This window comes from Embiotoca jacksoni, unplaced genomic scaffold, assembly GCF_022577435.1.
Source record: "Embiotoca jacksoni isolate LCO1_2020_lvr unplaced genomic scaffold, fEmbJac1.0.p SCAF_38, whole genome shotgun sequence".
Taxonomy (NCBI): Eukaryota; Metazoa; Chordata; class Actinopteri; family Embiotocidae; genus Embiotoca; species Embiotoca jacksoni.
In genome coordinates, this window is record NW_027185390.1 from 7,501 (window position 1) to 35,046 (window position 27,546).

The 27,546-nt window shown below is 53.1% G+C and overlaps 1 protein-coding gene and 1 long non-coding RNA gene across 8 annotated transcripts in view; both read right to left on the reverse strand.

The window, feature by feature from the left end:
* Positions 1-2,092, reverse strand: part of LOC138208518 (uncharacterized) — a 9,066-nt gene extending 6,974 nt beyond the window's left edge. The window contains exon 1 of one of the 2 annotated variants that reach the window (XR_011179102.1): positions 1,878-2,092. This is a non-coding gene — a long non-coding RNA (uncharacterized lncRNA). Of the gene's footprint in view, positions 1-1,609; positions 1,846-1,877 lie in introns of those variants that run through there. The other variant, XR_011179103.1, reaches the window with a different exon arrangement.
* Positions 2,093-3,480: 1,388 nt separating this feature from the next.
* On the reverse strand, positions 3,481-26,977 carry LOC138208494 (mitogen-activated protein kinase kinase kinase kinase 4-like). 6 transcript variants are annotated; one of them, XM_069166408.1, is made up of 32 exons: positions 26,634-26,961; positions 26,125-26,190; positions 19,874-19,930; positions 17,431-17,556; positions 17,040-17,150; positions 16,800-16,890; positions 16,481-16,611; positions 16,323-16,377; positions 16,165-16,243; positions 15,380-15,555; positions 15,193-15,265; positions 14,827-15,037; positions 14,580-14,735; positions 14,399-14,485; positions 13,242-13,391; positions 12,627-12,923; positions 12,012-12,112; positions 11,759-11,898; positions 11,473-11,567; positions 10,458-10,636; positions 10,190-10,298; positions 9,598-9,873; positions 9,085-9,093; positions 6,110-6,227; positions 5,838-6,008; positions 5,598-5,741; positions 5,378-5,512; positions 5,184-5,284; positions 4,939-5,088; positions 4,685-4,844; positions 4,463-4,602; positions 3,481-4,300 (listed from the first exon to the last, which is right to left on the reverse strand). In XM_069166408.1, the coding sequence occupies exons 1-32, from the start codon at positions 26,688-26,690 to the stop codon at positions 4,217-4,219; spliced, it is 4,035 nt and encodes a 1,344-aa protein (XP_069022509.1). In that variant the 5' UTR covers positions 26,691-26,961; the 3' UTR covers positions 3,481-4,216. The 6 variants fall into 6 exon arrangements, with proteins under 6 accessions (XP_069022509.1, XP_069022504.1, XP_069022505.1 ...); XM_069166403.1 differs by lacking the exons at positions 9,085-9,093; positions 9,598-9,873 and having other exon boundaries at positions 6,110-6,221; positions 10,190-10,319; positions 26,634-26,958; XM_069166404.1 differs by lacking the exons at positions 3,481-4,300; positions 4,463-4,602; positions 4,685-4,844; ... (4 more) ...; positions 9,598-9,873; positions 10,190-10,298 and having other exon boundaries at positions 5,651-5,741; positions 6,110-6,221; positions 26,634-26,971.
* Between the last annotated feature and the right edge of the window lie 569 nt (positions 26,978-27,546).

A 27,546-nucleotide genomic window follows, 5' to 3' on the forward strand; every position in this document is an offset into this window, starting at 1 on the left:
AGACGAGACAAAACGGATGATGCGACGTGTCTCAAACATTTCACCGCTAATATTTGTTATAAGACAACTTAGTTGCATTGTACTTCCTCCCTGACTGTCCTGTAACCTTTTATCTTTTATTATATTTAATCCCAACAACCTCAAGTAAAGCCGCATTTTGTTTTTCGCGTCTCGTTTAAAAAAACTACGGTGAAACTTTAATTTATCGCTTCCTGGTTTGTTGTCATGAATTCAGCTCGTTTTCAGTCCGGCGGCCTAAAAACTGCACATTCCTGTATTTTTAGTACTTCATCATGCTCTTTTGCATCACCATGAAGAGGCAGATTAAGCATATGGTCAAGTACAGATACCTACCCTTCACACACGGGAAGAGGACATACAAAGGCAAGGACGACACAGGGAAACCTTTTGCTAGTTAAAAAAATGTACCCTTCCTCTCCTTCTCCTTTTAAATCTATTGGTCTCAGCTAATGGTGAGTGAAGAGGGTTAGAGATCTTTTTTTGTAAGCTGGACAGTAACATGAAAAATAGGAGTTTTGATCCATGATTCACAGTGTTGGATGAGGATATGAGCAGCACGGATCAAATTAGTCTGGAAATTTTGCCTTTGTCTATTAAGGTTTGCTGCTGCAATAATATGGGATTTTTGCATTATTATATTTGTATTTAATTAAATATGGGTTTTTATCTCTTTTATACAACTTCAAATTATAAACTGCATTTCTTACATTTCCCTTTGTTTTTTTTTATATTTTTTTTAGACTCATCACCTCAATCAATGAAGTGTGTTAATTTGCACCCTCAAAGAATTGAAACAATCCAAGCTCACTTTTTCCTATTGCCCTAAAAGTCTGAAACAATGCAGCTTCTGCTGATGTGAGGACAAAGGGCAGAAGGATTCACATCCAATTGTTTTCTCTAAATTAATAATAATTGTAATACTTGTTTTTTATTTTATTTTATCCAAATCAAAAACCAATTAACTCATCAGTTTACATTCTGCATGTAACTTACTTCCTCTGCTTTCAGGAGGTACTTCTCACTTACAAACAAATCTCAACGACACGCTCCTTCCTCACGTCGGTCGATATATGCGTTATAAAACACTGCGACATGTAGATCAGATTACATTAGATTCGACTTTATTCCTTTATTTGTTGGTGAGGTCGTCCGCAGCTACAGCAAGTAACAAACTGACTTAACAGACTTAACAAACCGGACAGCCTGGAAAAGGTGGTGGAGAGGAGGACGCTGAACAAACTATTGTCCGTATTGGATAATCCTGACCACCACCTGCTGCACCGCTGGCAAAATCCATCACACAACAATAACACTGTTGTCTGTGTTTCTTGGTTGTTTGTATATAATATATAGATATATACTGTACTGTGCATTTTATATTTAATATTTTGTATTGCTTTCTATTGTTCTATTATTATCTTATTGCTTCCTGTAATGCTGCTGCAGCGAAAAAAATTTTTGTAATTATTAATAAATAAATAAAGGATTAATAAAGTAACTACCTAACCTAAAGGACACTAATCTGACGTTTCGCCAGCTTGAAACTTGATAGCTCTAGTTACAGTAAAACAAACAAAAACAAGTCTACCAGGTTATTTTGCGAGTAAATCCGCATTTGACGTGATTTCTGTTCATTTGTTTACGTTTCCCTCCGATCTACGGTGGCCTACAGACTCCATATCCACGTGTGCCCGTATTTCCATTTTATCGTTCGACTTTTTCGTGCGCATGCGCACTTTTTTTTTTGTTGTTTTTTTTTTGTTTTTCCGGCACACGCGCGTATTGGTCACATTTACACCATTTTTACTTTGAAAACACACAATTTTAAAGTACATACATTGAATTGTTTGACGTACCGGGAGAATGAAGCCGGTCGGACGGTTCGTGCTTCTCCTCCTCCTCCTCCTCCTCTCGGACACCTTCACCGGGAGACTCCCGACCAAACGGCATTTTCCAAAACTGCTCATTTCGCCTCCGTCTTTGTTTGTCGGCGTCGGTCCCTCGACGACAATTACAGCTTTTCTGCATATTTCGGTTCCGACAGTTTCTTAATACTTAACTACCGCCGTGTCGTTACCTTTGCCTCGTCCCAAAATTTTAAAAATGGCGGGGCGCGCGAGTCCATCCGGTCCCCCTCCCCCCTTCCCCTCAGATTAGCCGCGGCGAAAATGACTACTGCCCCCTACAGGCCGGCGGTGCACTTACGCTTTTACCCCAGACGGTCCCTCGTCTTCTTGTTCTCCTTGTTCCATTTTGTTGAAATAACTTTGACAAAGCTGCGCTGTAAATTACTTCTGATTTTATTCAATGGAAAAAAAAAAAAAAAAAAAGACCTTCAAGCAAATACAGTAATTCCCATAGTACACACAGACAGGAACATAAATTAGAGGCGTGGCAGAGACAGACGTCGGAGGGGAAAAGGTGAAATGACACTCTGGACTTTCCGCGTTATTCGTAAAGTGACCGAAAAAGTCGACTGTTCCTGGACACCGACGTCTAAATCAAAGTACAAAAAAAGGGAATAATACAAAATACAAAAAAAATAAAAATAAACAGGGGGAAAAACTGCCCTCGAAACAAACCATAAATATTCATATCGATGCACATTGGTTTAACGAAACGATCGCTTCTGTAAACATTTTGAACACGAGGTGTGCGTTACAATGTAAAAAACCGCCGCGGTCGCGTCCGAAGGGTTACGCGGTCAAAATCGCAGAAACACAAAGACTAACAACTAAGTCCCGGTTCAAAAGACGCCGCTCGGTTCACGTCGCCCCCCCTTCCCGCCCCCCGAGTGGTTTTCTAACACCGCCGCCGCCGCCGCGACCTCGTCGTTTCACGGGCAGTCGTCGACTCGTCGTTTTGGGTTTCCGGAGGACGCGCCGGGAAGAAAAACAAAACGAACCGAAGACGTCGAACGCCGTCCTGGGACGGAGCCGCCGCTCGGTTTAAGCAGCGCGCGTCTTCGGTCCGGACTGTCCGAAGAACGTCAACGCACAGAAACGCAACACGTATACAAATAGAGGTCCGACGTCGAGTCGCGCGGCCGGTTCGGACTAAAGTGTTCCTGCAGTACGCGACGTCCAAACTCGGGCAACTTTTAATCGACTCTTGTAAGGCGACCGTTTAGGGAAACGGGAAGCTAAACTCTCCTTCCAAATAAAGCGTCCCGGCCGGGCGGATGGAGGACGATCGGCTGACCTCCCTTCCTGTCAATCCGGCCCGCTGGCCTCCGTGCTACCTTTACGGCCACCCGCGTGTCTTAATTCACAGTTTATCCTCGCCCTGCTCGCGACCGCTACGTTGAAACGGAAAAATCCAGATATTTGTCACGAAACTCACATTTCCGGGTCTGTGCCGTCGGCGTGGATTTTACATTTCCGGTCCGGGAACCGCGGAAACTAAAGCAAACTGGAAATCCCCACCCCCACCCCCACCCTCACCCCCACCCCTCCCCTCCTCCCTCTCAAAAAGTCACTTCGTCGCTAAATAAAAGCCCTACGAATACAGACGGGTGATAAATAGGGTGGATTTTTTTTTTTTCCTTTCAAACTCCTTTACGGGTGCGTTCCTTATTTATGTGCAGCGAGTCCAAATATACAGTGTATATTAAAAAAAAAAAAAAAAGAAACAAACCGGGGAGGCTAGTTTTGTTCGCAGCGCCGTCGGAAACGGGGCGACTTCTGTCCGACGGAACCTACGGCGCACGAGGCGACGCGGTAAAAGGAGCGCGGAGAAGTCCGAAGGCCCTCGGTACGTACGGGCCGACATCCGGCGCCCCGCGTTTAGCGGACACGTCGACGACGTCCCTTCGTAAGTCTTCGCTCTAAGGCAAATCGTTCGGCTAAAGTGAAGACGCGGAGGCGGATTTAAACGTCGAGCGTCGTTTCGTCGGAGGAGGAGGAGAACCGCCGCGTTCGCGACGCTCGACGTGGAAATCTTACCGCGGCGGGCGGAACCGGGAGTCGCCCGGACGGACGGGACCGAGCGCGGCCCCTCGTCGAGCTCGGCGGGAGGGGAGAAGGGGATCGGCGCCGAGTCCGGGTCCCTCGCTTCTTTTTCGTCTTCGCGGTCCCGTCCGTCGCTCGGGAGTCCGTCTTCTCCGGCTCGGGCGCTTCTCTTCTTCTCCTTCGTCGTCGGTCGCAATCGTCGCGTCTGTTCGGTCGGCGCGGCGGCTGACGTCGGAGGGCGTCGCCTACCAGCTCATGAGGGAGGAGCGGCCCAGGGTCATGAAGTACACCTGGCTGGCGCCTCCGGGGCGCACGGAGGCAAAGAAGACCTGGAGGACCGGCCGCAAAGAGAAAGAACGTATCAACTGCGGGCTGCCGGCGCTCGCCGTCAACTCGTTAGTTTCGTTCGCCTTTACGGCTACGTTTGTATTTATGCAAATATTCCACTTTTACAGCCTCCGCGTTTCTTCCGTCGCCCGTTTCGCGCTCACCTTGTCGTTCCTCTCGCAGAGGAACTTGAGTCTCTGGGCTCTCTTGTGCATGAAGACGCCGTCCAGGTGGCCCGTCTCCACGGAGCGGATCTCTATGGCCTTCTCGCCCCAGCCCATGATCTGGTTGGACCTAATGTAGGCTGCGCGGACACACGTTAACACGCGTTTATCGTAATACATAAATAAAAGAAATTTAAAAACGAGTCGGATCTCGCCGCTTACCCACTGAAGTCGGCATCTCTCCCCACTGCAGCACCACGTCCTTGGTGATGCGCCCGTAGGTGTTGACGTAGACGCCCTCGTCCTCGTAGCACACCAGCAGCTCGATGCCGTCCGTGTTGGGCAGGATGATGACGGCGTGGCACTGGATGCTGGTCTGGATCTGAGGGAGGAGACGGAGGAGAGGAGAGGGGAGGAGAGGAGTCGCGAGAGTAAAGGCCGGCGCCGTAAACGAGCCGCGGTCGGACGGCACTCACGTGCGTGGGCAGGTAGATGTCGTAGACGGCGCCCGAGTCCACGTCTACGGCGTGGAAGCCCGAGCGGGAGCCGTAGATGATCTTTAACCTCTGACCTTCTTCCACCGTCAGGTCCACCAGCAGAGGCTTGTGCGCCAGGTCGCCGAAGGACTGGAGCCGACCGAGGACAAAAAGAGTTATCGGGGCGAACCGGCGGCGACGGCTAGAGGGTCGTCGCGCCCGTTTACGGAGGCGGGTCGGCTCACCTTAAAGGCCATGAACTTGTGGTAGGGTTTGGGCGCCCAGGCGTACACCTCCACGGCGCTCCTCAAGGCCAGCACCAGGAACTTGATCCTCTCGTACTTCACTGGAAGAAAAAACAAAGAGGGAGAGGCCGAGCGGCCGTTAAACTCCGGTCCGACTCCGGCTCCGGGAGGCTCGGACCAGCGGGGAAACGTACCGACTTTGTAGTGGACGCAGCCCTCCAGGTCGCCCACGTTCACCCAGCCCTGCTTCTTCTCCACCTCGGGGTCGTTGTGCAAAATCTTGTTCCTCAGCCACGACAGGTAATACACTCGCAGCTTGTTCTTTTTACCTGCGAGGGAAAGACGCGTCGGTAACGCTGTCGAGACGCCGCCGGAGGCGGAGGCCGAGCTCCGCGGTCAGCGCGCGCGGCTTACCCGATATAGTGACCAGGACGTTGAGTCCCTCCAGGACGTCCATCTGCTGGACGCGTCGTCGGTTGATCAGCGGGTACACCTTCCCCTGACCGCTTCGGTCCAGCAGCATCAGGCCGCTCTCCGTCCCCACCAGCAGATTCACTCCTGGAGCAGAGAAACACGCGTCTTACAACCGGACGCCTCGGCGAGCACGCGACCGCTCTCCTCCTCCTCCTCCTCGTCCTCCGGTCGGCTACTTACCCCAGAGCGCCGCGCACAGGATCTCCGAGTTGAACCTCTTCTTGTACTTGCGGATCTCCGGGGTGTCGCTCGGCGGACGCGTGTTGACCGGGTTGACGTTGACCACCGAGCCTTTCCGGGACGGGTCGGACCTCGGCGGGTCCGCCGGCCGCCCGTCTTGCCCGAATGCCGCTGGAGGGGAGGGGGAGAAACGGAGGAAGGGGCCCGCGTGAGGCCGGGTGTCGGCACGCCGTTAAGAAAACTCAGAGCTGTCCTCGCGGTTGTCCACTCACCCGTGTTGTTGAGGGAGCCGCCGCCGGACGGAGACACCTGGAGCAGGCGCGGGTCGATGAAGGGCGTGAACGAAGAGGAAGACTTGTGCTTGGACGCGGAGTTGCTCTCCGACTGGGAGTGACGGGACATATCGGACGTTTAGAGACCGATGCGGCGCGGACGCCGAAAAGACCGAGACCCGAGTCCGTCCGTCCGTCCGTCCGTCTCTAATGAAACGAATGAAGCGGCGGAGACGTCGCTCGGAAAGCAGGCGCTCGGCTTAACCGCGTTCCGTCCGGATGTTTTTTTTTTTTAACCGCCCGAACGAGCCGGGATGGCAAAGTTGAAACGGCGCGTTAAAGGTGACGCACGGTGACGTTAGTTGTTTTGAAGCGAGCGAGAGGCGCGGAGGGAAACGAGAGACGATCCCGAACGCGGGCTGCTGTCAATTGTTAGAGGAAGAAGCTGCTCGTAGTGAAGACAAAAGAGGGTCGGACCTCCGCCGCCCGGGACGCGTGTCCTGGGACGTACGCGCGCGAGGATCGTCGCGTCTAAGAATCGTCGCGTCTAAGAACCGCCGTCGCCCCGGCCGCGGCGACTTCCAGCGCGCTTCTTCGTAGCGACTCCCGACGTGCTAAGGTTTAAGTTCTACCGCCGGGCGGCACCGGTGTTAAGCGGCGCAAGGCGGAGGAAGGGGGAAGAGAGGTTGCGGCAGCTCAGGAGATTCGAACCGGGTGTCGGCCGAGTGAAGAAGGGTGGCGGGGGAAAGGGGGGGGCAGGAGGAGGAGGAGGGAGAGGAGGGAAAGGACGCAGAGTGGCTCGGACTCACCGTCGAGGACGGGACGGTTGGCGCGTACGGACTCGGGAGGCCGACGTGAACCCGAATACTTTGAAATGAGCAGCATTTGCAAATGATTTATTTGACCCGGCCGAGGAGGAGATGAAAAGCTGACGGTTATCGTCGCGGCGCTGTAAATTCTTCGCCGTCGTCAACTCGCTAGACCAGACCTGGGCATTTTGCGGCCCGCGGGCCACATCCGGCCCGTGTGAGGCCAATCATAAATTACAAAATAAATTTAAAAAAGTATCTATGTCGAGTGTGCAATACAACGGTGCTGCTTTTGTTTTGAAAAGCGTTATTTGTATTACTTCCGTGTGGACGTATGCGCGTGCGTGATTGTGAGTGAATGTGAACAGCGGCAATCACAAATTACAAAATAAATTTAAAAAAAACATCTATGTCGTGCGTGCAATACAACTGTGCTGCTTTTATTGTGAAAAGTGTTATTTATGGACGTATGTCCGTGTGTAACCTGTGAGTGAAGGTGCACAGCGACAAGTGATGCCCGGTTACCCCCGAGATGTCAGCTCACGCTAAAAAAAGAAAAGTTGATGACGAATGCCGTGTTTTCAACAAGACATGGACTGCCAAGTATTTCTTTACAGAAATTAAAGGTAAAGCCGTGTGCTTAATTTGTGGTACACAGGTTGCTGTGTTTAAAGAATATAATTTGAATCGCCACTACACGACGAAGCACGAGGATAAATACCGGAATCTGTCTGATGAAGAGCGCGCAAGGGAGGCTGATGCGTTGATGGTAAAACCGCAGAGGACAAGTTTCGTCATTTCTCACAAAATCGCCAGAAAAACTAAGGCGTTTTCTGACGGAGAGTTTATTAAGGAGTGCTTATTGGAGAAGAGGGGCGCATTTGAGAACGTGTCACTCTCCCGACGCACTGTAACGAGGCGGGTTGAGACCATCGCTGGAAACTTGGAGCTTCAGCTGAAGAACAGAGCGGCCGACTTTGACTGTTTTTCGCTGGCTTTGGATGAGAGCTGCGATGTACGTGACACCGCCCAGCTGCTCATCTTCTTACGTGGGATAACTGCAGACTTTCAAATCACGGAGGAGCTGGCAGCCGTGCAGTCAATTAAAGGGACAACCACAGGTCATGACTTGTTCACAGAGGTAAATGCGTGTTTGGACATGTTAGGACTGAAATGGGACAAGCTGGCAGGTGTGACGACAACAGATGGTTGTCCAAATCTGACGGGGAAAAATGTTGGACTTTTAAAGAGGATGCAGGATAAAGTGACAGAAATTAACCCTGTGCAGAAATTGACATTTTTGCATTGTATTATACATCAGGAAGTGTTGTGTAAGACAGTGTTAAAAATTAACCATGTTGTTGATGCTGTAAGTAAAACAGTTAACTTTGTGAGAGTGAACATGGTGACATAAGCTACCACAGCAACGTCAGGTGGCTCAGCCTGGGCAAAGTACTGAAAAGTGTCTGGGACCTGAGAGACCAGATTCAGAATTTCTGTGGGAAGAAAGGACATGACATCCCAGAACTTTCAGATGAAGACTGGGTGGCAGACCTCGGATTCGCTGTGGATGTGACTGCACTCATGAACGAACTGAATGTCAAACTGCAGCGCAAGGGCCTTTTTGTGCATGAGATGTACAGTGCAGCGACGGCTTTCATGAGAAAGTTGCAGCTTCTCTCAAGCCAAGTGAAGGACAACATCCTGACCCACTTGCCAACACTAAAGGAAGCCACAAGATCGGCCGATCACCTCCACAAGTACTCAAGCAAGTTAGAAGCACTGCATGGAGAGTTTTCGAGGCGATTTCAAGATTTCAAAACTCTTGAGAGTGAAATGCACATGGTTTCTTCTCCCTTCAACTGCAGTGTGGACAATGCACCAAGCGATGTTCAGATGGAGCTCATTGACCTGCAGTCTGACCTACTTCTGGCAGAGCACTTCAGGTCAGTCTCACTGCTGGACTTTTACTCCTCCCTCAAAGAGGAGAACTTTCCACACCTGAGGAGGCATGCTCAGAGGATTCTGGTCCTCTTTGGATCCACCTATGTATGTGAACAGACATTTTCTGTGATGAAGTTCAACAAATCCAAACACAGATCCTCTATCACTGATGAGCACCTCTCAGCTGTCCTTCGCATAGCCACCTCAGACATTCAGCCAGATTTCAATGCCCTTGTTCAAGCCCAGAACAGACTGGATTATTCGCACTGAAGAGGTCAAATGAGGTGGAAAACATAACAAGTTATTGTTTGTTGTATTGCAGTATTTCTATAAACTTGTTAAGTTGTTTGTTGTTTTTCCTTGTTTGTGGAACAAAGTTAAAGTGTGAACAAGTTAAAAATAAATTGCAGTGATTCAATGATTGTTTTTGTTTTCTTATTTCAATTTCACATAGCCTAATATAAATATTTAAGGATTAAGAGTTTAAATAAAACCATCAAAAGCAATCTGCTTTTGTATAAAGTTAAGTTAGGTTAAATGAAATTATTATTATTATCATTATTATTATTATTATTATTATTATTATTTATCTTACGGTATATCAAAAATAATATTGAGCAAAATTTAATTGAAATATTGTCGATGTGGCCCTCCAGCAGTGCTCGGGTTGCTCATGCGGCCCCCGGTAACAATTAATTGCCCACCCCTGCGCTAGACCGACAAACATTTGCGAACGACGCTCCGCGGCAGTCCGTTCCTCGGTCGTTCGCCTCGGGGGCGACGTACCTCTACGGCGTTGTGGCTACGTGACGAAGGGAAGGAGGGGGAAGAGGAGGCGGGGACGGTTGCGGAGGAGGAGCGACGGCTCTGCTGGATAAGGTCCGGTAGGCGGCGTACGCGGCCGGCGAAGCCGTTTTTCTCAGGGAGCCGGCCGCGACCGGAGCCGGGCGAGGAGGAGGAGGAGGAGGAGGACGACGACGACGGACCGACCGACCGACCGCTTTGTGTCAGCTGCGCTCCGGAAGCGAGAACGGGCACGCTTTGGGCTCCGGCGAGCGGGCGGAGAGAAGGAGGAGCTTCCCGTCATCGTTCGCTCCCGTTTCGTCGCACGCCGCGTTCCTTTTATCTGGTGCAATATCTGTCTTGGTCTTACTTTAACTGTGGTATTGTGTTTCTAATTATTTTATTTATTCGTATACGTACGAGCTACGACGACGCGACGTATCCGTAAAAGCCAAAGGTCGCGCGGACCCGTAACGGAGGACGAGGACATAAACGCCGGGACGGACGGCGGGAAAATGACATTTCCCGCGCGCCGCTTTCGTACCTGTCTGATGACCGGCGTGCCGTCCTTGGAGGGCGTCGTCGCTCGCTCGCTCTCCGAGTCTTCCGCCGGCGTGGTCTTCGCGGACTCCGTCTCTCCGTCGCTCGGCCTCCTGTAGAAGCCACGGGAATATCTGACGTCCCCGTAACCGGACCGGTGTTAGCGGCCGTGCGGAGAAGCCGTGCGGCGGCCTCGACGGGCGCGAAGCCGCCGCCGGCGCTCGTTCCGGCTCAATATTTCTCATTATCCGACGGGGACCGCGGATACCTACCCGGCTCTGGACTCCTCGGCTCCCGAGGTGGACTCCTCTCCCGCCTCCTGGTCCACCTCCTCGTCGTCGTCTTCGTCGGTGGTGCCCGACTCCTCGCTCGAGGAGGAGTAGTCGGTCACCTTGTGGGGAGGCCGCGCGTCGTCCGCGGCGCGGAGCTCCTTGGCCAGAGCGGTCAGGTCCTGAGAGCGACAGGCGACGACTCTTAGAAACACTCGACGTTTGACTTTTATTTGGAAAAACTCAGGGCGACGTTCGGCGGGTTTCTTTTTTTCCCCCTATTACGGACCAAATTGAAACGGGGTGAACCGCTTACGAATACGAGAGGCAGCCCGTCTGAGGATAGGGGCCTCCCGGGGGGAGCCTCTTCTCTGACCGAACGCCCGCGTTCGGGTCAGCGACTTCGCCCCGAGCCCGAGTATCGCGAGCCGAAGGAAAGACGAAAAAAAAAAAGGTCCGTTCGACACCTCGCTCGACGTCGGCTCGGATCCCGGCCGGCTAAGTGACGCGTCGTTTGGAAACTCGAGTCGTCGGATCGCTAACGAGCCCCTTTCCGCGTCCCGCTTCCGCGACGCGTTCGACGAAGGCAAACGGGCCGCGGTTTATCCCGCGACGAAGCCGGGTGAGATCGGGAGCTACTCTGACGAGCGCGCGGAGGCCGGAGGAGAACGCGTTTGCGTTCGGTCGCGATCCGATCCGGCGAGCGATGCGCTCGTAGAGGCGGGGAGGCGATGACGTCGCGGGCGGGAAAACAAATACCGCGTTAATCCCCGCAAAGGAGCGAACCTTTAATGCCGCGAGCGGGGGCGGCGGCGCGAGCGTAGAGGTGACATTACATCGTCTCGTTTAAGAGGCTTAAATGCATCGCCCTGAGCACTTTCGCACCCCGGGCAGTTCGATATTCAGAATAGCGGACGATACGAGAAACTAGGAACCGCCGGTTTTCAACCGCTCGCGAGCGTACGACTTTAGTAGGGAGGAGAGAGAGAGAGAGAGAGAGAGAGAGAGAGAGACTTACGGCTGGTCGAGTCGGCCTGGCCGGGTTCTTTTCATCTTGTTTTTTGGGGACGTTTTCAGGCCGCTGGAGAGGCGATCCTTCGGATTTAGAGGAAGCTTTGTGGAAACAAAAGGAAACGGCGTGAGCGAGGGGCCGACGGGAGAGCCGGCCTCTCGAAGGATCTCCCCTCGAAAAACGGCACAAAACTTCAAAGGGCGCGAGCGGACAGCCCGGCGTCGCGTTTGAGCGACAGCGTTGCGATTGTTGCGATGACGAGCGGTGGGCCGAATGCGGCCGAATACAGTACCGGGGGACTCGCGGCGTGGCCTGAAGCGCTCTCCCGGACCGGCCTGGGCGCCGGGGTCGGAGGAGCCGGAGGAGCTGCCGCTGCCCGGCCGAGACTGCAGCTTCTCCACCCGGTCCCACAGCGGGCGCTGCTCCGCGTTACTGTCACGGAGAACAACGGCACATTTAACAAAACGTCTCGGCGGGGCGCCGGACCTTCCGCTATCTCTCGGCCCCTTTCGACCGCCGCCGAACAAAGACGTCCGTTCGCTCACCCGCCGGCGTTCCTCTGTCCGCCCTGGTTGCCGGGCTGCGACGGCAGCGGGGACTCTCTGCGCGACAGAACCGGAGACCTGGATGTCGTCCTCAACGGTACCTGGAGGAGACGAGACGAGACGACGTTACGCGATTCTACTGAACCGACAAACGACAATGTTCCCAAAACGCATCTCCGATATTCACAGTTTCGGTACGCGGATGCGTTTTTAGGACGTTCGGCTCCGTAATCGTCGACGCGGGAGCTTTCCCTTCCCTTCCCGCGTCGACGGAAAAATACGACGAGGATACGATGCCGCGAAGGACAAAAGATCACGGAAAGACACCCGAGAAGAGCGTCGTGTTCGCCGAGATCCGGTAAAGCCGCGTTTACTGCCGACGGCACCGTTTAGCCCAAAGTCCTCGACGGTTCGGATCGGAGAAACGTTCGCGTCCGAAGTTCCCGAACCTACGCTCTAGAAAAAGGTGTTCGCGACGGCGCCTTCGACGTTAACAAACGAGACCGGACGCGGGCGGGCGGAGGCCCGACAGCACGACGAGCGGAGAGAGTGACGGAGGACAGGGTGGAGGACGGGACGGGGCGGGGAGAGGGGCGGCCCGCGGCGGCTCCTTACCTTGGGAGGGACCTCCTCGCCGCCGGCCCGCTGTTCGAGCCGAGCCTGGGCCTGAGGGTGGTGGTGGAGGGGAGGTTGGGGTTGGGGGTCTGTGCGTGCGGGCGATGGGTGGTGGTGGTGGTGGTGGTGGTGGTGGTGATGGTGGGGGTCCTGGGAGCGCAGGTGAAGTTGTGCAAAGTTAGAGGTCACACCACCGGACTCGCTGAAAGACTGGGAGCGAGAGACCACAAGAGGAGGAGGAGGAGGAGGAGAGGGGGAGGCGCTGTTGCTGCTCTTTAGAGCGGCCAGGTGGGCCCGCTGGACGTTTTACAGGGTGAAGGAGGGGGTGGGGTAAGAGGAGGAGGAGGGAGGGAGGGAGGGAGGGATGGAGGTGGAACAAGCAGACAACACAGTGAGACATGAGGGAAGATGGCTTATCACATACATGTGCTCAGATATATACACGCGTGAACGACACACGACAACGACGTGTTTCGCTCTGATTTGTCGTCCGGGTTTGGTATAAAAAGACCTGATTTCTAATCGGCAGTGAGGAAGGAAGAGAGTGAGAGGAGTGAGCGGAGGAAGAGGAGGAGGAGGAGGTGGTAAGGGCTGTGGAGCAGCGGGGGGAGTTACCTGAAGCTCCGCGGGCCGGTGCGCGGCGGAGGCCTCGGAGGAGCCGCCGTTGGAGAACGGTTCAGAGGAGCGGGGAGGCAGCGGGGGCTGCTTGGTAGGAGGGGCGATCTGAGGGGAGCCCTGAATGTTCTTACGGTACCTCTCGTCAGCCTGGGAGGAGGGAGGAGAGACGAGAGAGGAGAGAGGAAGGAGGAGAGAGGCGTGGAGGACAAAGACGGGATGAGGGTCGGGGGAAAAAACAGTTGCGCGTTTGAACTCTAAATGGAGAAAATCCAGTAGGAGGGAACCGACGGCCGGAACGCTCGCGGCGTATTTTCTATCCCGTTTCTAAACGGTTCCCGACTCCTCGTATTTTCTAGCGTTACGGCCCCCCGAGGAATCCGCAAAATATCACGTGCCGACGACCGTGATATTAAACGCGCTCGAGGCCCGTCGGAGGCGGAGGGACGGCTCTCTCGCGTGCGTGGAGAGTCACGGCGGCCGCGCGCTGAAGATTTGTTTTCGTTTTCAGGTCGACCGTCTGAGACGAAGAGAAACGCCTCGCGCCGTCGGCCCTTTACTCGAAGGACAAAACCGCTAACTGCGTCTCTCTGACGAACGACGGCGTCTTTCTCTCGTTCCGCCCGCTTAAAGTGAAAATGACAAAGACGGATAGATATTTCATCGTCGCTTTAGCGGTAGAGCCGCAGAGTCCGCTCCGCCGTTTCAACCGCTACCTTCCAAATGCGCAGACTCTTATCTTTTTACTCCCGCGTTTCAATATTAGCGACGAGGACGACACGCGATGCGGAATCGATAAAAAAAAAAAAAAAATCACTTCCCGACCGTTGCTCGAAACCGCCGGTGCGCCGGCCCTCCCCGAAGACAGGAGAAGGCGGGCGAGGCCGAGAAACGACATCTCTCTTTTCTTTGTCGCGTAAAGGCGTCGAAGGTCCGAACGAAACTCAGACGACGCCGCGGAACATTTACCGATGACTTCGAAAGCCTTCCTCGACGTCGTACTTTCAAAGACTCCGACGACATCCGAGTGACTCCGACTAAAGTCCGAACGCCCGGTCCCGAACTACGTCGACCGTTTCTTCCAAGATCTCTGTAACTCGCGCCGAGGGCGCCGATATATCGAGGAGGCGGAATGTGCGCGTGTGTGCGCGACTGACCAGCAGCGTGGCCTGCTCGCGGAGCAGCTGCTCCTGCAGCATCTCCAGGTGTCTCTGCTCCTCCTCCAGCTGACGCCTGATGTACTCCTGTGGGCGGGGCGAAGCGGAGGGAAACGACCCAGGTTAGAAACGCGGCGAGCGGAGCGGGATCTACGGGCGACCCGGGCCGCGAGAAACCGACCTGCTCGCGATCGTTCCTCCTCTTCTCGTCCTGGCGGCGTTCCTCCTCCTCTTTACGCCGCCGATCCAGCTCCTCGACGCGCCTCTTGTCCTCTTGCTCGCGGCGACGCTGCTCGCGCTCCTGCTGCCTCCTCATCTCCCGTTCGCGTCGCTGTTGCTGCGGGGCGGAAAGCGAGTCGAGACACGTTACGGGTTTACCCCGACGGGGCGGCTTCTCTCCGAGAGCTGCGCGACGGCGTGGACCCTACCTCCTCCAGCCGCCTCCTCTGCTCCTTCTGTTGCTCGATGCGCTTTTGCCTCTCGGCCAGCAGTTGCCGCTTGTACTCCTCTTGCTCGCGGAGTTGCTGCTCCTGGAGGAGCTGCTGGTGACGGAGCGCCTCCGACCGCTCCTTGTTCTCCTGCTGCAGGCGGATGAAGTCGCGGCGCAGCGTGGACTCGCCGGGCACGTTGACGATGGAGCTGGAGGAGGAGGAGGAGAGGGAGGAGGAAAGGGGGGAGGAGGAGAGGGGGGAGGAGGAGAGGGAAAAGAGGGATCGGGACAGAACGTTACAGTTTCCTTCCGGATGCCTTCGGACGATCGGTTTTCGGGAAGCGGCGCGAGCGTTCGTCCGTACCTGGGCTCTCCTTCCTGCTCCGGAGGGTCCTCCTCCTCCTCCTCGCTGCCGCTGTACTCGTACTCCGTCTCATCTGCACGTGCAAAAAATGACAAACGCGGGCGCCTTAGAATCGCTCACGACGGCTACGGACCGGATACGCGTACCGAACGTCCTTCGGAGAGAGAAAACGCAGAGACGGACGCACCCTTCTCGCCCCTCTTCTTCTTGGTCCGGTCGATGTGGTCTTTGAGCTGTATGCGGACTTGCCTTTCGTTGGGCTGGTCTCGAATGAACGGGTGTTTCAGCAGCTGCTCGGTCGGCGGGCGCTGCGTGTAGTTCTTCACCAGGCAGCCCTCGATGAAGCTGAAAAACTTCTTGGACCTGCGGCGGATACGGAGGAGACGGGAGCGTTAAAAGGAGACGGCGGGAGCCGGAATAACGTTTCGGCCGCTCGAGGTCGGAGCGCATCCCGGGATCCCGAGTAAAACCCCGCATTTCTGCGACGACGCTCCTCCGCCCTCCCGCCCCACCCCCCCGAAACCCTCCGCGGCGTCACGACGGCCTCCGGTTTCTCGCTCTAAAGCGGCGGTGAAACCCTCATCGGCGTCGGGTTCGCTTTAATTAGTTTCAATTTGAAACCGCGACTCCGCTTTCTGCACTTTCCGTTTGAAAGAAAATCCTAAACCCCGATTCCTCCGAGACCTCGAGCCGGCTATAAAAGACAACGAGAAAAAGAAGAGTTATTTCTGCGGCGCGCGAGTGCCGGCGGAGGCCGAGCTCGAGCCCACCGGAGCGGGTGTGCCGCGGACGTTCGGCTCCGCGGCGAAGCGCGGCGGAAAGGCCGAGCTCCCGCATTTAAGCCTCCGCGCGCGCGAAACGGGTCGACCGGGAAATCGATACGCCCGATATCCCGGGCTCGCTTTACGCGTCGGGATCTTTTAGGGGTAAAAACGAGGATCGGAAAAGTGTCCTTTCGGCCTCGGCACTCACCATTTTTTGGACTTGAGCCGAGGAGGAGGGTTTCTCGGAATGAGGAAGAGCGCACGCATCGGGTGCATGTCGCAAAGAGCTGCGAAAACAGTCACAAAGTCACCAAGGATTCGGCACACGGAAGAAAAACCAAAACGCCTGCGGGGACGGAAACTCACGCGGCGCTCCTTCGGCCATCTCGATCGCCGTGATGCCGCAGGACCACAGGTCGCTCTGCAAGACGAGACTCCAGTTCAGCAAACCCACGTCCAGACACATCGAGGCGTAACACGCGCTCGCTTCACATAATCGCAACGTCCGATTCGGAGAACCTTACTCTGTAGTCGTACGTCGCGTCCGGGTTCTCGTCGCAGGCGATGACCTCCGGGGCCATCCAGTAAGGGGTCCCGATGAAGGTGTTTCTCCTCCCCACCGTCCGGTCCAGCTGAGCGCTCACACCAAAGTCCACTGGAGAGAGAGAAAGAGAGAGAAAAGAAAGAGTGAAAAGTGTCGACGGAGGGCTGAAAAATGTGCCTTTCGCTTTTCCTAGTCGATCGCTATCGCTCAACTTTCGGCCGGGATCCAAAGTCACGCGGCGTGCGGTGACGGCGGATCTTCGGCCGCTTGTTATCGGACGCGTTAAAACCGTCGCTCACCCAGTTTAACTTCGGCGTTCTCGGTCAACAGGACGTTCTGGCCTTTGATGTCACGGTGGATGACGTGGTGGGCGTGCAAGTGGGCCAGACCCTGAGGAGGGTGGAGAGACGTTAGTGATGGAGAGGAGAGGAGAGGAGAGGAGAGGAGAGGAGAGGAGAGGAGAGGAGAGAAAGAGGAGAGGAAGAGGAGAGGAAGAGGAGAGGAGAGGAAGAGGAAGAGGAAGAGGAGAATGAACTCACTCTGAGGATCTCTCTGGAGATGTATGCGATCCAGTCTTCCTTCAGCTGGTTCCCCTTGGTGTTCTTCACCAGGTCCGTGATGGATCCGGCACCACAGAACTCCATCACCAGCTGGGAAGCAGACACGCGTCAATAATCAGGAAGGAAGGAAGGAAGGAAGGAAGGAAGGAAAGAGGGGGGGGAAGAAAAAAAAAGCCTCCGATATCTGACCGGATAATCAAAAAAAATCTCAGCTCGGGGAAAAGGGACAAATTGGAAATATCACAGAGCTTAAAGGAATATAAAACAGGAAGCTGGTAATGAGCGAAGCTGCTACATATTTTTGCCCGGTTTACATTTTTCTCCCTCAAACTTCATTTCCTTCGCCCCTCGGATGGATTTGAGGACTTACCCAGAGCTGGTCGTCGTGTCCCGGAGGGCTCTTCTTGATGAAAGCCCCGTAGTAGGTGGCTATGTTTCTGTGGTGGGAATACTTCTTGAGCATATTGATCTCCAGTTTAATTTCCTCCTCTTCATCCTAGACAGACAAAACACACACACGCGCGCGCACGGACAAAAGTTAAAAAGAGGTCTGGAAAATCCTTATGAGAAAACACAATTACGACCGTGCGGTCGTAACGATGCGGTAGGGGTCCCGGCGACGGCCCCTTTGTTTAAGGATTCGTGACGCCCGAGTGAATCGCATTGCGCGTTAGGTACGTCGGGTAGGTGGCGGATCCTCCGCCCGTGTACGTTAGTGTCCTCCTAATATCGTCCCGATTCAAGCTGCTTCAGAGTGGAAAGGAAGCCTGGAACGCCATTTACAGTAAAGTGGAAGAGAGTTACGACTCGGCAGAGGGTCGATGAAAATCGGTGAGCGGACGTGGCAATCGCGCCGCGTTTCATCTCTGCCGGAAATGACCTTCAGGAAGCGACCCGTCCGCTGACGCTTCTTCACAAAAACGAAAGGTCGGACCTAGCCGCGGCGCAAAGTCCCCGCTTGCACCCGATAGCGACTTCACATCGATTAACCGCGACACACTTAATTGCACACGCGCAGAGAGCAGCCTGCGAGTGCTTGGTGATTTCACGGCCTCTCCTATAGGAGATGCGATATGCGGGAGTTCGCGTCATAAAATGAACATTATTTTATACAACGCGGCTGCACAGCACTGAAATGTAGCGCGCTCTTTTAACAAGGGAGACGCTGTGTTCACCGTGCAAACATCAAGTATAGCAAAATGGCAGTCGTCCGTAATGCTGCTGCATGACTCGTTTTGAGTTGACGTAAGCCTTTCTGTTGTGAGCCTTCGACCCCCCCCCCTTCCCCATCCACACCCCCACCCTCCTCCTCCTCCTCCTCCTCCTCCTCTCTGCTGCACAGCTGTTGGATTATCACACTCCCGACTGTGAAAGCCTCGCTGCCACAAGTCACATGGTGAGAGGACGGCAGACAATCATATGGTCATGTGTGTCAGAGAGGGAGGGAGAGAGAGAGAGGGAGGGGGGAGAGAGGGAGGGGCTTTGGTCAAAAAAAGCACCGAGGAGATGAGGGAAAACAATGTGTACTCGAACGCAGAACATGTTATTAATCTGCGGTACTGGGTCACTTATAAAAAAATAAAAAAATAAAAATTTTTTTTTTTTTTTTTTTAAAAAGGCACGCTTTACGCTCAAAGATACAAAGCATAGAAACAACCGACTATAACTCGCTTCAAGTGACGGACTCTTTTGAAGCCTTTTATATCGAAAAGTCTGTTTTCGTGTCTCGGTAACTCGCAGCTCAGACAGGCGCGTAGGAACGTGATCGCAATCTACAACAAAGCCGATACATGATGTTTAAGACCCGTTTACATGCTGCACAGGAGCCCACACACACACACACACACACACACACACACACACACGCGCACGCACACACACACACACAGTTATGACTACAAAATCCTTTTCATGTAATACAAAAATACAGTCTCCGAATGGAAAGGCTTCCCCTTTTTGCTTCTAGCGTGTAGACGAGACGAGTGTTTGGATCGGAGGACGAGGAGCGGCGACGGGAACGTGGGACGGTGACCCCCGTCCCGTGACCGCAGCGCGACAACAGAGTAACGATGGGGTTACGGTTATTATTAAAAAGGGGATTATTGTTTCAGCCCTAATCGGGTCGTATCTCCCGCTACGACTCTGCGACTGAACAAAGAGCGGCCTCAAATTCAAGGTGAAGTCAGAAGACAGAAAACTGCGAGTCGCGGTTTCAATAGTGTTCCATAATCGGCCGAACCGGCTTTAAAGAAACCCGCGTGAGGTCTAGGTCGTAAAAACGCGGCTTCGCTTCAAGGCGACGTCTGCCGCGATAGCCGTCTGGGACGTCTGCGAGCGGGTGCTTCTCTCAGGAGCGAGCGCCCGGGACACAATCAGTCAGCGCCGCGCTACGGAGATACAGATTGCGGACAAATACAAAAAGACACCGGTAGTCCAGAGTTTTTTGGTTTTTTTCGCCCGATACGGTCAAACGGGTTTACCTGTCGGTGAATCTGCGTGTGACAGATGATTTCCGTTCGACACGAGCGGCGTCGCCCACAAGTTCCTGCGTGCCCGGAAGGCGCGCCCCGCGTTGCGTCAGGCCGAGCGGGAAAACGGTCGGGCGAGCGTGCAACTCTGACTCATCGCCACGACCGCTTACGGGAAGAGCAGCGGAGGGCGAGTCGGGGCGCACGGACCTACGCGTCATCGTATCATAAGTGGATTGGGGGGTGTGTGTGTGTGTGTGTGTGTGTGTGTGTGGTGGGGGGGCACCTGCTGCACCTGCCGGTGTTGTGACGTCATCGCTGACACGATACGCCGTCTGGCCTTACCTCTGTGACGTCCATGACTTTGATGGCAGCCAGCTGTCCGGTCTTGACGTGTCGTCCCTGTGAGGAAACAAAAACAGACGTGAGCGCTCGTTTATTGCCGTGACTGTAAAGTCGACATATTCGGGGTTCGGGCGCCGATCCGACCGAACCGAGTATCCGAAGTCGCCGACTTGAGCTCTGGCAACTTGCAATGGTTGCGTTTCGCTACTTCCTGAACATTTCGTACACAAAACGGTCAATTAACGCGAGGGTGACAAAACAATTGGCTACTGACGAGGACGTCCGGCACCCGGAGCTGCGAAGCTCCGACGTTCCCAGACTGCTCTGCTCTCCGAAAACCCTCCTGTCACTCCTTACGTAAACAAAGGACCCGAACAGAGGCCTCTCTGCGTCCCCTCCCTCCGACCGTGTAGAGGAGATAAAACACGGGACGCTCTCGGTGGGTGTTCAAGGGGGGGGCGTTCGGGTATTCCCCTTCCTTCCTTCTCCGGGACAACTGCTGCCGATCCCCGCGGCAGCTGTACCGGACGCACGCGTGTCAACACGCCGCGCGGACCGTTTCGCCGAAGAGTGACAAGTATTCTCGACACGCACCGACACGGTGATCTTAGCCGGTGCGTTCCGTAGTCAATTGAAACTGTACGGATTATGACAATAAAAGCCACGCGGGCTGAGGGGCCCTCTCTTTTCAGGGGGACGAGAGAGGGCCACTTCACAATGACTTTAATCCTCTCCGCTTTGATCCCAGAGGTCGCCGCTCCGGCGACAACACCGAAGATCCACGGCAGAGCTCCCCGGCGTGCGGGCCGCCGGCGCTCATGCGAGCCTTCCTCCCTGCGGGGCGGGGGAGGAGGGAGGGGTCGGGGTCCACAGGCGCGGCCGAGGAGCTCGCGAGCGCTACGACTACCCTTCGGGGGGAAAAGTCAACATGTAGTCAAAGGATTTCTGGACGTTTGTTTCCGTCTCAATCTGGTGTTCGTGAACAACGCGGCATATTTGTAAATGACTGGGTGCTGCGGTATATCTTGACGTTTTATTATAATATCACAATAACTTTACTATTGAGCTAATATAACACTTTATTTAATCAGAACATCAGTCACAACACTGTATTGATTACGGCTTCTTAAATGTAAACGGTTCGGGATTGTAGGTTGGACGAATGAGGTACAGACGTCGTCAATTTTCTAGGTAAATTAAGATTTTTCGCGTACTCGCTGACAAAAAAACCCCCGAATGAATAAAGACAGAAAATGATGAGCAGGTTAATCAAACGACGTGTAAATTGTGAGCGACGGTGTGGACGAGGGAGGGGTCTTTCGCATGAATGGAAGATCAATCGCGCTCGGCAACTGGCTTTCTCACCGGCTCGACCCGCTGTCCGGCGCAACGCGGTGCTCGGAGCGACCGACGAGCTCGCTGACGAGCCTCACGGGTTCGAAACAAACTCGCTTTCATGTTATTGGTGCACACGTGGAGGAAGGGAGGGAGGGAGGGAGGGAGGGAAGGAGGGATACCGCTAATGCTGCTGCTGCATACCAGCACACTGACCCAATTCACACACACACACACACACACACACACACACACACACACACACACACACACACACACACACACACACCTGGCCCTGCCACCTCCACCCCAGCACTCCCCAGAGAAGTGAGGACGGAAGTGGGGCGGTCAGAGACGAGAGACGAGATGAGCGGAGGCGAAACGAAGGACGAGAGGCAACGACAATCACGGGGAAAGCTGAACGCGAGTCTGAAAGCCTTGACGGGACCGTTCGTCTATTGATCGCAGTGCAGCAGCTCGCCGCCTGGAAGGGATTAAAGGTGCACGGCCGTGCTTTTCCTCACGACCGCACGGGAACCGACCGACATTTCAACAACATTTGAAGGGTGCGAAACCAACCGAAGGCCGTAAATGATAAATATTTCACTCGCTTATTTGAAGCTTTTTAAGCCGGGGGAAATATTCTCATCCCCGGTACCGGTGTCGTACAAATCAAATCGACTCGTCAAAAAAATGAGAGAAACACCTGACCGATACAAATGGGCTTTCCGTGAAAAAGACCGACGTGTATCTATAAGATCTATTTTTTTTTTCCGCTGCCTATTGGGCCATTAAAGCCAAGACATTTCTTTAGGAAATGTGATCCGGAGGAGAAAAGAGCTACAGAGCGGAGAAAGACAGACAAGAGATTGTCTCATCCGCCAGCGCCTTTGTGTCTCATCTCAACACCACTCGAGTAATGAGGTGGCTCAATGAGCTACACACACACACACACACACACACACACACACACACACACACACACACACACACACACACACACACAGACAGACAGACAGACAGACACACAGAAAGTTTTGTTCAGGCGGCGTGTCCAGTTAGGGGATGTTGCCGGTCTTGTGACACCCATTAGGGAGAGGGGTCACTGTGGGGGAGACGGGGACAAAAGGGACGTCAGATCGAAAGGATGCAGAGCAGAGGAGTGTGTTGCTGTGTGTATGTGTGTGTGTGTGTGTGTGTGTGTGTGCGTGTCTCTCTCGCACTCGCAGCTTTAACTTGCGGTGGAGATGTTTCACACGTCGCGCTGTTCAACCCGATCCTGTGAGGGACGGGACGCGGGACCGCAGCCGCGGCTGCAGCGTGGGCACGCGGCATTCGACGCCCCCGCCCGGATTCTGACCCGAGAGCAGCCAATCGGCAGCCGGGCTCTCGGGCGCCTCGTTAATTGCGGTGAGCGGGCGAGACGCCGCACTGCCGCGAGGTCACGCGATGGCAACTAAACCGGTCGTCACTTGTGCTGTATTCATTCATTTGACCGGCAAATAGTGACGCATTCCTACACGTTCGATTAAAATCACAAATTAAAAACAATTTAGGATTTAGGTTTTCTTTTTTTCCTTCTTCTTCTTCTTGATTTTACAGCAGACGTTCAAAGAGCCTTCAGTCGCTGCTACCTCCCGCCCTGAGGTTAAACACCGGTCTCGCCCAGCACCGTATGGCACCGGTAGGTATTCAACAGATTGCACGAGAGGCTCGGCCGCCCTCCCCGGAGGCGGCGGCGTAGCTCGCCCCCCGAGGACTTCTTAGTCTGAGGGGAGGGGCGAGGCCGGCCCTCGGGGTGGTGGACAAAACAAAGACGGAGGACGAGAGCCGCCGACTTGCAGGGAACCGCTACGAGCCGCTTCCCGATCCGTCTTTAGCGTTCGATATCGTTAAACGTCAAGTTACGACTCGCGCCTCAGGCCCCGGCTATATAAGGTCGTTCTGTGGAGCGGAGGGGAATCTAGCCTGCATACCGGCAACGGTTTGAGGAATTGTGTCTTTTTTCTATTTTATCATTACTCTTTTTTTTTTTTTTTTTTTTTTTTACATCCTTCTATCCAGAGAGAAGCACGGGAAGGTCTACGGAGCCAGCTGGTCCGCTGCCAAGAGATACAGAGGGAGAGAGGCTCGGTGAGAGCGTATCTCTTTGTGGGGTGAAACAGCAGTACGTTACAGCGGCGTAGCTACAAATGCATTATCTTCAAATGTGTGCGTCAGACTTCCTGGTGCCGTACTTCGGAGCGACCGCTTATTTCCTACAAACGCCGTATCGCAGGTGGTGACTTAAGTTTTGGGATCTCTTGAAAGCCTAGTTTTTCAACAAAAAGCATTCGACCACGGCGCTTGAAGCACTCCGGGCGAATCCGTAAACGAGCGCGTTCGATCTCTTTATGGATCCGGGCTTTTATTCCAACCGGCCGGCTGCTCGAAGCGAAACCGAGCGATCTGAAAAGTGCTTCTTAGCCATTATGCGCTATGCATAATTGCCATTATGGCTGTCAGTCGAGATAGTGCTGTGCTGGTTGTTCAGAAGGTGACTGATGGTAAAGTGCAGCAGCTCGCAGCGGCTCGGAGAAAAGCTCGGGCCCTTGATATCCTATATATACACATGTATATATGTGTATATAGAGAGATTCTTATAAGATACAGTCTAAAATGGGCAAAATTAGGATTACAATCAGGATACATCTGATCCCGTAATAAGTCAACGGGGCTACAAATGTGGCCGAACGCCTCGCACCCGATGTTCAGGTACCGCTGGCGGACGAAACGGTCATTTCTCCGCCTCCGAGTGCTGCGCAAATGTTCTCCCAAACAACGTCGAGTGTCGTCAAACATTCATACCGGGAACGTTACGATCGCGTTACGGCGAGGTTCGAAAGACGAAGCTATAAATGCAAACAAATTAAACTGCACTCGCGCGACCGGCTCTTAGTGCCAAAACGAACTTCCGATTCCGTACTTAGGTCCGGACCGGACGTTCCGCTCCCGATAGCCTTCCTTAAATAACTAAACGACTGAAAGGGGAAACGTCTCGAAGGAATCAAAAGTCACAACAAAATCAAAGAAGCTCGGTCGCATTGTGTTATCTAAAAGGGTCTCGCAAACTGTGACCGAGCGCTGGACAAAGCAGCAAAAAGGCCTCGGAGGGAGAACAAACTCCGCCCCGTTTTCAGTCGGTGGGGGGGGGGGGGGGGGGGGGGCTGTTGTGATTATTCAAGTCGGTTGGACTTTGAAACCCCCGCGGACAAACGCCTCCTTTCTGTGGAGCCGAGAGACCCAAAAGAGTGAGGAGACAAACTGGGCTTTGTGAGAGTGGTGGGCAGGTTCTGTCTGGAAGTGGACAGCTGCTCTTCTACCAGTTGCAGCAGCAGCGCAGCACTCCCCCCCCCCCCCCCCCATCCACCCCCCCCTCCCTCGCCTCCTCTCACACCACGGCAGTCCCGCTGCACGTGCTCCCTCCGGTTGACGAGACGGCCAACGCGCCGATCGACAGCTGATCGCCAGGAAGCGACTGCAGCGAAGCCCTCGGTGTCGGGCGACGGCGAGCCGTGACCCCGACGGAGACGCGTCATCTCGACGACCCGAGTCTTCGCGTCAACTCGGAGCTTAATCTGACGGCCCTCGCTTGTACGAGCCCCGTTTCCCGACGCGGCAGCGCTCGCAAATAGATTTAGCGTTTGGACGGTGAATGGAGGGAGAGATTAAAAGGGACAAAAACAATTATAAATTCATAAATAAAAAGAGGGAGAAGCAGTATTTCACGGCTCAGAACCATCTGGTGGGAAGATAGCATGCGAGCATCAGACCTCCGTGTGGCGACCGGGACACGATGCACGGGCCTGAGCTCAGGTGTGGTGGTTGTGCACGCGCGCGCACACACACACACACACACACACACACACACACACAGATGGGTTCGCTCTGTGAGCTGAGGCAGGAGGAGGAGGAGGGAGGGAGGAAGGGGAAGAAAAAAAAAGGGGGGGGTATCCTGGGTGTGCTAGGGGATTGAATGCAGGTCACTGGAGCAGAGTGGGCTGTCAGAATTAAATACTCAGCTTAGCTTGCTGCTTAGCGCACAAGCAAAGTGATGTTGTTGGGGTTTTTTTGGGGGGGGGGTGGCCGGGGGGGGGCTAGCCTATTACCAGCTAGATATCTGGTTAACTTGTAGTAGCTGTGTGGTTAAATTCCATTTAGCAACGGGCAACAAAATGGAGCCTCCGCTGATTTCACAGCAACAACAACAACAACAACAACAACAACACAAGAAGGCTGCCCTCTTGGATCTGAGGCCATCCCGCCGCCTCGCACAGAAAGAACAAATCTTTGACTTCTACGCCGGGCATTCGCCGTCTTCTCCCTCGTCCTTCTTGGCAACGTCTTTCGACAGCCGCGATGTTAATTTTCACACCGGGAAACGGGACACCGAGAGCAGATGGCCCGGAGAGCGGGACACCCATCCGCTGAACTGGAAAAGAGTTGTGATTTACAGAGGATGTGACATGTGCTGCGGGACAGATGCGAGGCCAGCGGGATTAGTCTTCTGACAGATACCGTTTCGTAGGCGCCGCCTTGCAGGTGATGCAAGAAAGGTGATGCATCAGACGGCAGACCGTCTGATTCGATCCTTGCTCACGCACCTCCCAGCTGAGTAGTTAACAATAACACCAGTCTCCCATTCAGACTGATATTAACCCGCTATTTCGTGTTTTCTTTCAACATAAACATCTGTAATGTGGTTCAATAGCATCGAAAAGATGTCTCTTTTTAAAAAGGCACTTCCTGTGTACCCGGATTTGATTTAAAAAAAAAAAAAAAAAAAAAAAAAAAAAAGGGAATAAAACCATCACGATGGTCAAGATGTGTCTCCACTGTGAAAACAGGACAGGCCGTGCACTGCGCCTCCAACCAACCTTGTATACTTGTCCGTAGGTGCCATTTCCAACTACCTCCACCAGCTCAAATATCCCAGCTGGATCCTGAAAAGAAAAACACACAAATGGATTTCAGTTGGAATAAAAAAAAAATATATATTTTTTTTAAAAGTCATGTTTTTGTGTTATTGTTTGGTTGTTGTTTTTTTAAATCATCCTACGAATATTATCCAGGGTGAGCCAGCTGTTGCGCCCTGGTCTACCCTACATGCCAAAATGCATCTCGAACAAAGGAAAACCAGACACTGGCAACACCTCGCTGTGGCTCAGCGGTCATTTTCAACACTTAACCAGCAGAGACACAGAACAACAGCTGGAAACGTGCTCGTATGAGGCAGACGGTGTGGGTTTTTTATATATATATATATATATATATATAAATATATATATATCGATATGCGTAAACTAAAAGCCGGCAAAAGAGCAAATAATAATCATTTACAAAAATAAAAAAAATAAAAAAACATCCTCGGTTCGGCAGCACTCACCCGCAACGAAGCCAAGTCGATGTCTACTAGACTTTTAGCCGGAGAGTCGTTCGCCATCTTTCGAATAAAAGCCGAGCTTTCCTTTGCTTTTACCAAAAAAATGGCTCCTGAATCATTTGCAGAGGATGGGGTTGGGGGGGGGAGCTTCGGGAGAGTCAAATAAATAAGAGGCCGCCGGGTATTCCTCTCTTCGGGGTCCGCTTCTTTGCAGTGATTGCTCGGGTCTCGCTACTCCATGTTGAGGTGGCAGCAGCGAGCTCCCTGTTCGCTCGTGCCGCTCGGTGTCAAAACCAAGCCCGAGCAGTATCTCACTTCCGGTAGGAGATTTCAACATAAAAGCCGGCAATGCGAGAACAAAATCAAAATAGAATAATAATAATAATAATAATAATAATAAAAAATAAAATAAAAATAGAGATCGTTTTTCATCGCTTTCTCGAATATAAATGGGGTAAAAAATTTTTTTAATAATAATAAAAATATATATATATATATATGTCACTAATATAGCAGGATACAATTTCAAAAACGAGGCAGGTCAAAATTGGAGTATTTAAATACACTACCTCATTTTTTTTTCATTTTTTTTTTAAATATATATAAATAAAAAAAAAAATAAAGGATCAATAACACACACAAAAAAAAATTCTCCTTTAAAACCCTTTAAAAAAAATTAGATTGTATAGCCAGCGCTTCCAGGAAGCTTTTTTTTTATTTTTAATTTTTTTTATCACGAACTTGAATATTTTTCCTGTCCGTTACGGTTCGTTGTGGTTTTATACTGAAAGTAAATCTGCCGGTCTTCCGCTTTCCTCGTGCCCGCTTCCGTGCAGCTTCACGCAGCTTTTGGTTGAGCGTCGCACAAACACAGGAAGCCGGCTCGGCTCCGCACAAGAGAGGAAAAAAAAAAAAA